The 7,814-nt window shown below is 39.4% G+C and overlaps 1 protein-coding gene across 1 annotated transcript; it reads left to right on the forward strand.

Moving 5' to 3' along the window:
- Window positions 1-5,376: 5,376 nt before the first annotated feature.
- LOC114646375 (plexin-B2-like) lies at window positions 5,377-6,915 on the forward strand. The gene is given in 8 exon segments (XM_028794554.2): window positions 5,377-5,451; window positions 5,566-5,590; window positions 5,593-5,671; window positions 5,761-5,908; window positions 5,987-6,051; window positions 6,244-6,312; window positions 6,592-6,673; window positions 6,726-6,915. Coding segments are annotated over 8 exon segments (633 nt in total). The 5' UTR covers window positions 5,377-5,391; the 3' UTR covers window positions 6,831-6,915.
- The last annotated feature ends 899 nt before the right edge of the window (window positions 6,916-7,814 follow it).

Below are 7,814 nucleotides of genomic sequence, written 5' to 3' on the forward strand. Positions count from 1 at the left end.
CCATTGCCTAAAATCTTGCACAACGAAAAAAAGTACCCTGATTGTTACCTGGAGTATCTTTTAGGATCAATGTGAGCATACACATACCAAGAAATAACTGAACAATTAATGAAACAATGGCCAACCATTGCCCATTAGGCCTACACTGAATCTTTAATACACTGTATATGCACAAAACCATAGTCATAGATAGATAGATAGATAGATAGATAGATAGATAGATAGATAGATAGATAGATAGATAGATAGATAGATAGATAGATAGATAGATAGATAGATAGAGAGATAGATAGTTTATTAATCCCAAGGGGAAATTCACATACATATTACATCTGGAAAAAAAACTTATGATCATTTAAATATATTGTGCAGAATAAAAAGTCATCCATTCTGAAATAATGGTTACATTGCTCTCATTGGATGTGTCATTGGCAATAGTGGGCCCAACTTTTACTCATTCCATTGGGTTTGAGTAACAAGGGAGAGTCTAGCTGTCTGAAGTCAGGAGTGTTTGGATTACAATATCCCACATACCACATACACTTCAGAACAGATCACCTACCTGAAGCTAAGCAAGTTCGGATACTTGGATGGGAGACCATCTAGGAAATGCTTTGGTGGCTGCTGGAAGAGGTGTTTCATGAGGCCAGCAGGGGGCTGTTACCATGTGGTCTGAATGTGGATCCCAATGCCCCAGTGCAGTGATGGGGACGCTGTGCTGTAAAATATGGCGCTGTCCTTTGGATGAAACGTAAAACCAAGATCCTGACTTTCTGTGGTCATAAAAGATCCCTGGGAATCCTTTGTAAAGAGTGAGGTGTATCCCGATGTCCAGGCTAAGCTGCCCTCCATAGCCTAGTCATTCTGGCCCCCTAATCGTCCCCTGTCTCTAATTAGCTACCTCTCTTACCACTTCACCACCTAACAGCTAATCTTTGCTGAGCGTACTGGCGCAAAAATGGCTGCTGTTGAATCATCTAGGTGAATGCTACACATAAGTGGTGGTTGATGTGGCACCCCACCCACTTATGAAAGGCGCTTTGGGCAGTGAGAAAAGTGTTATATAAATGTAAAGAATTATTATTATTTAACTTTATCAAATAAAATAATTATCCAGCTAATGAAAAGGACTGTGGTGGGCTGGCGTCCTGCCCGGGGTTTGTTCCTGCCTTGCACCTTGTGCTGGCTGGGATTGGCTCCAGCAGACCCCTGTGACCTTCTGTTAGGATATAGCGGGTTGGATAATGACTGATTGACTGACTGACTTGATAAGGAAAAGTATACTTCACACAATATCTGTTATTAATAAAAAAGGGAGTGCAGATTTGTCATTTACCTAGAACCTTTCATAAGAGTAACCATCTATGGGCTTTTACCTAAAAGATTTTAAAATGATATGGTAATATCCTGGAATGAATACAGCATTAATTATCATTTAAACCCAGACCTTTAACAGAATCAATACCTTAGTATATGCATGATGTATCTTGTACTTTGCCTGGTAATTGTAATGAGCTGCCAGTGATTTCTTCAGATTTAATTTTTAATAACTAGGGGGCTTTGCCCCCTGCTCACTTCGCTGGCCAACCCCCCCAGCCTGTGCTACATGCCAGCCACTTCGTGTCACTGCAGCTTGCATATGTGAATTTCACTTTCACCAAACAACAAATCTTTTAATTTTCGCGGATATGCCTCTTCATTGGGAAGAAACAAAACTTTTCCCTGGTGGCAACATGAATTAGATGATCTACAAGTCTTCTGACTTAACGTTTAAATCCAAACAATATATTCGATCTCTTTTCTCTGTTCCGTTATTTCACCGAGTAATAATTTCTGTTTGTTTGCGCTAATGCGATCTTTACTATCATTTTTTGAGACTTTCGAATTTTAGTACATTCATTATCTCTAATCTGCTCTGCATATGTATCGCACCAATGTTTTTGAATTCTTTACGACATTCTATTTTGTCATCTATTCTTTGTCTTTTATTTCTGACCCTGGGCGTGGTTAAATCTCTTGGCACAAAGTCTTGTCTCGTGGGACGTGAAAGTATCTCTCTGAAAAAGTCATGTCTCATCCCAGGCTAAAAAGTCTCGTCTCTTCCCAGGATTTTTTTTATCATAATAGAGATATATAAATATTATAATATAAACCACAGAGACCTGCATCTAAGTTTAGGAGTATGAGATACCAAAGTTGATTAGGTTAATTGGTGATTATAAAATGGCCCTGTGTGTGGGGGCAGACTCAGAGATGGACTGGTGTCTTGTGCCTGATGCTACCAAGATACTGTATGTTCTGTTTCACCAAGACCCTAAATTAAATGGGATTTAGAATGTTATGCTAATATGAGTAGATATGAGTAGTAAGAAGATTCAGAAAATGGATGGATAAGCCTGTATTTTATTAAATCCTCCTTATTGGCAGCTTACTGTAATCAAGCATTTAGCAATGAATGGCTTAAAAAAAAAACATGCACAAACAAAACCATACTTTAAAGTTACCAGGCTGACGGTAGATGCAGAATGTAACTAAAATCACATGGGTTACACCAGCAATATCTGTCACTCCAACGTATGTGACAGATACGGTCGACCCTGAATCAAATTGAGTGATGTTACATTACAAATTCAGAAAATGGATAGAAATTAAAGACTTCTGGCCGTAAACTGACTCATCCATCTATCCATCCATTCATTTTCAGGCTTAGTTACTCAGTTGTTATTGGGGATCTTGGGGAACTCTCCCTATTCTGGCACAATAGGATGTAAAGTGGGAACCGATCAACTAAACCTCAGCATAATAAAAAGAAGAAGAAAAAAAATCACACAATACACAGAACTAAAACTACCCTGTTTCTGGTTATTGCCTAAAATCTTAAAAAGTCTTACAATGGTAGTACACTCATTCCCTCAGGACTTTATTAGCATTGACCTGGAGTAGGCTATGGTGCTGAGCCATTTTGAGCTCCCTCAACCTCCTCACCATATCTCTTTCAGTCTCTGTGTTTCTTTCTCTTTAGTTCTCTTATGACCAAGGCCAGAGCACTAGCCTTCCCTTCTTTGTGATGGAAAGCGACAAAGTGAGAGTAGATTGACCTGTTGGGTTTGGGGATATACATTAGTACAAGGTGTGGCTGGCTGGTCTAACTTTTGTGGATGCTAGTGTTGAGCTGGCCAGTTGCACTTTTACTCATGTGAAAGAAGGATAAGGTACTGCTATTCATACACCTTGATATCCCAGACAGCAGTTTCAAGCAATACTGTATATGTGTCTCGTGTACAGTGACACTCTACAACTGCTCATTTGGCCGCAATGACTGTAAGCTCTGCTTGAATACTATCTCCCAATATAACTGCATGTGGTGTAAGTCATCCATCTCCTGTCTGCGCAAGGAACTTTGTGAGCAAGAGGAAACGGAATGCCCCCAACCTGAGATAATTAATGTGAGTATAATATTAACCTTTATACGAGGAGTTGATGGTAGGACTATCAGGGTTGACCAACTTCAAACATATTTTGTAGATGATACCATGCAGAGGGCCCTTGATGCATCTCTTTGACGATCAGAGTCTCCAATATGGGCATCACAAATAAGGATGTAAGCAGAATTCAGGTGGCAGGCATAGTCTGCGTGCACCAGGAGGACAAGTATACCATCTCCACCAGGTATGGGCCATAGGTGGTAAATAATAAAGAAGGATATGGAATGCAGAAACACAAATTTGAAAGAGAAGAAGGCCGGATAAAATTGGATTCCTGCCTCTTAAAGGAGCTGGGGCACACAAATTAGAAGCACATTTATGAAGTAACAAGTGATGGGCCTATAACACAGAATGCATCCTGTAAGGTCGAGAACAAGGATGGAAAGTATGTAAACTTTAAGGTGTGACTTAGTTTAAGAGAGAGGTTGTGTAAAAGAAGAAAATATGCAGAAAATCAAAAACTGTGTGTTGGCATGAAAAACATCTTAAGGTAGAGAGCAAAAAATTGAAACAAAGTAAAACTTGGACTGTATACACACAAAGAATTGAATGTGAAAGGTAAGTATATGCTGCAAATACTAGGCCTGCATGTTCTAGACAACTTCAAATAAGAGTGTTTCTGACAAAAATCGAGAACATATACTCTGTATAATTTTGAATATTTCTGTGTCAGTATTCCAGTTCACTACAAGGGAACCAAGTCCAAAAAGTTCATTTAATAAAAGCTGATTTTGAATATCTACCCACTGTACATTATTGCTGAAGAGTTTTAATTCTATAAAGCATCCATCCTGAACTGAGCAGACTGAAGCATTTTCAAACTGATTTTTTTTTCTAATTTGTCTATATTTTGCACTCTTGTCTAAGCTGGCTAAAAACTTTACTTACTGCCAGTTCAGTCTTCATCACTGACTCACTATGGTACTCTTAGTAAGTCACATAGTCTAACTATCATCTATCTACTTTTGTTTCTTAGCTTGCTTATTTTAATTCAAGGTTGCAGAAAGTTTGAATCTATTCCAGCAGCGTTGATCTTTAAGTTATGAACCAGTCCATTTAGGGCAATGCATCCACAAATGTTCATATAATTCAAGTTTACACATCTTTAAAATACAGGAGTAACCACAGTGCTTGTCTGTGCTCCACTTGTAAAAAATATAGATAATGGTTTAAATCTCTTAAAGCTCATTCTTGTCAGTGTAAAGTTTGTATTCTCTGTGTCTGCATAATGTTTTCTTACTGGCACTGTGGTAAGCTGCAAGAACAGACAAGGTGTTTTTAAAATTAAAATGTAAAATACTCTTCACTTTAGAAAACAATTTTATGAGGAAAAATTCATTCATACCATGATTATGAAGAACTCTGACTTGAAAAATACCAAGCTTATCCTTCAGTCTAAGTTAGAGTAAGAGTTGCTAAAGGCTACTTTGGAAAAATTGAATACAAGGTGGAAAAGGATGCCAGTGTATCACAGGGCACGACCATGCAGATATTCTGCTAACTCATATGGGGCGAAATTAGAATCCAACACACACATATTTGAGATTTGAGAAAAAAAAACAACACAAAAAAGACATACAAACTGGACAATTAAGGTGCTAAGGCCATGATTTGATCCAGAAGCCTGGAGCTATGCTACAGCAGAAGGTATTAAAGCCATGCTCCAAACTGAAAATAAATATGGCTACATGTTTTCCTGTGAAAAGCACAATAAAACAGTCAAGAGATGACTGTAAACTCCACTAAGGTCACTATAACTATGGTATTTGTTTTCTCTGACCCCTTCCTCTTGACTCTGAACATTCGTCTCATTATTACAGGGAATGCTTTGCTTGAGGATAACAAGGTGTGGCATCTAGTTCGCTCAGTAGATGAAGTGGAGAAGGTCAAATCCAAGGGTGGGAGCATGAAGGAGAAGGCCAAGGCCATCACTGAGATTTACCTGACACAGCTTCTGTCAGTGAAGGTATCCATCTCTACTGAATGCTCATTGATTGGGTTTATTGTTCCTTACTTCATTTCCATCTAGCAGAACTGCAGAGAATGTACCACAAACTTGTGCCTTTTTTTTCAAACATAGGTCACTCTGCAGCAGTTTATGGATAACCGACTCCAGCGGTGAAGTATTTCTTTGACTTCCTGGATGAACATGGAAAGAAGCATGAAAATATATGGAAAACCAACAGGTAAAGTTGCCACCCACCCCAGGTACAATTACCAACTTCAACCATCAGATGACCTACGGTGTGTTTAACTCTGAATGCTTTTTCTGTAGTTTGTCACAAAGGTTCTGGGTGAACATCCTGAAAAATCCTCACTTCATATTTGACATCTGTGTCCACGAGGTGGTCGATGCTTCCCTGTCGGTCATCACTCAGACCTTCATGGATGCCTGTACAAAGAGTGATCACAAGCTGTCAAGGGTTAGTTTGCTTCTTATTGTGTGAAGTGGGAGATTAGTTGTTTAGCAGCCTTTAATTTTTGAGTTTATTTCTGTCTAGGATTTACCAAGCAGTAAGCTTTTCGATGCTAAGGAAATCTCAACCTATAAGAAGATGGTTGACGAGTAAGTGGCTGTGTTTGTATTCTGCTTGAGCTCAAAGGACTTTGATAAGATAAATGTGGTGGATGGGTTGCTCTAACTATGGTACTGAATTGACACTAATAAAAGACGCAATATGAATTGTTTTTTCCTATGGATTTATTGTGGATCTACTGGCTGGTGTGCTCATTTACCATTTTTTCATCTCTCTTCTACTTACTATAAAGGTATCAAACAAATGGTGCCAGTCAGTGACCAGGACATGAATACTGACTTGGCAGAAATATAGAAATATCTAGGGTATGTTTTTGATGCATAGGAGAACCCTGGACAACCCTCTAGGTCATTATGTTCTGATGATATTTGGCTCTGTGCTACGTTGGACTCAGTAACACCCTCTTAAAAAAAGGTTTGGTACTACATAAAGACTGGACTGAATTGTAAGTGAATGGAGGCAAGTTCCTCCCCTCCATTGTGATGAAAAGGCACCAGTAAATGCTTTTCTTCTGGAGCCAGATGCAAGCTGGGCATTGGTATTGCTTTTCTCACATTTTGCTTTTATCCCTTCCAAGCCCACACTGACAAGCTCAATACCCAGGTTGCTGTGCACCAGCTCTACCAATATGCTAGCAAGTACTATGATGAGGTGAGCATGGGGGAACAAGACACATCTGCCTAACTTTTCCTTTCTCTGCTAGATCATTAACGCCTTGGATGAAGTTCCAGCCACGGAGAACAAGCAATTAATTCTAAGGCTGCAACAAACTGCAGCTGCACTGGGACACAAAGTGACTGACCTCTAGTTCTAAGGATGGAGCAGGGCTTCACCAGCACCTTCTTCGAGGAAGAAGGAAAGTATTCTGGAGACTCTGACACTGCTTCCCTTTGTAATGCACTACTCAAGTGACTAGCTTCTTCCTATTTAGAGAAAAAGTATGTTTTTTTGAACAGCTCAAACAATTGAACAGGGTGTGTCTCTTTGAGAAGCCCACCTACATGCCAGCTAGGTGCCTTTGGCAATGTAGGACTAAGCAATATTGTATACAGTGCCATCTGATGCACAGAGACCATGGGATTCCAGCCACTGAACAGAGTGGCAGGACAGAGGCAGTTGTGCTGGGGCTGCAGCAGAGACATGTGGTTTGGTGCCCCCACAACAACAACAACAACATTTATTTATATAACACATTTTCATACAAAAATTAGCTCAAAGTGCTTTACATAATGAAGAGAAGAAAAATAAAAGACAAAATAAGAAATTAAAATAAGACAACATTAGTTAAAATAGAAAGGAGTTAGGTCCGATGGCCAGGGTGGACAGAAAAAACAAAAAAAACTCCAGAAGGCTGGAGAAAAAAATAAAATCTGTAGGGGTTCCAGGCCACGAGACCGCCCAGTCCCCTCTGGGCATTCTACCTAACATAAATGAAATAGTCCTCTTTGTAGTTCGGGTGTTTCACGGAGTCACTTGATGCTGATGGTCATACAGACTTCTGGCTTTTAATCCATCCATCATTGTTGGAACATCAAGGTGCTTTGGGTAGATGGTGGTGGCGCACGCCACCACCAACAGGACACTGGAAAAGGAAACAGAAGAGAGAGTAGGGGTTAGTACAGATTTTGAATGAATAGTTATTATAATGAATTGGATATACAGAGTATCAGGATTAAATTACAGTGAAGTTATGAGAAGGCCATGTTAAAGTAATGTGTTTTCAGTAGTTTTTTAAAGTGCTCCACTGTATTAGCCTGGCGAATTCCTACTGGCAGGCTATTCCAGATTTTAG

Source organism: Erpetoichthys calabaricus, chromosome 1, assembly GCF_900747795.2.
Source record: "Erpetoichthys calabaricus chromosome 1, fErpCal1.3, whole genome shotgun sequence".
Lineage (NCBI taxonomy): Eukaryota > Metazoa > Chordata > Cladistia > Polypteriformes > Polypteridae > Erpetoichthys > Erpetoichthys calabaricus.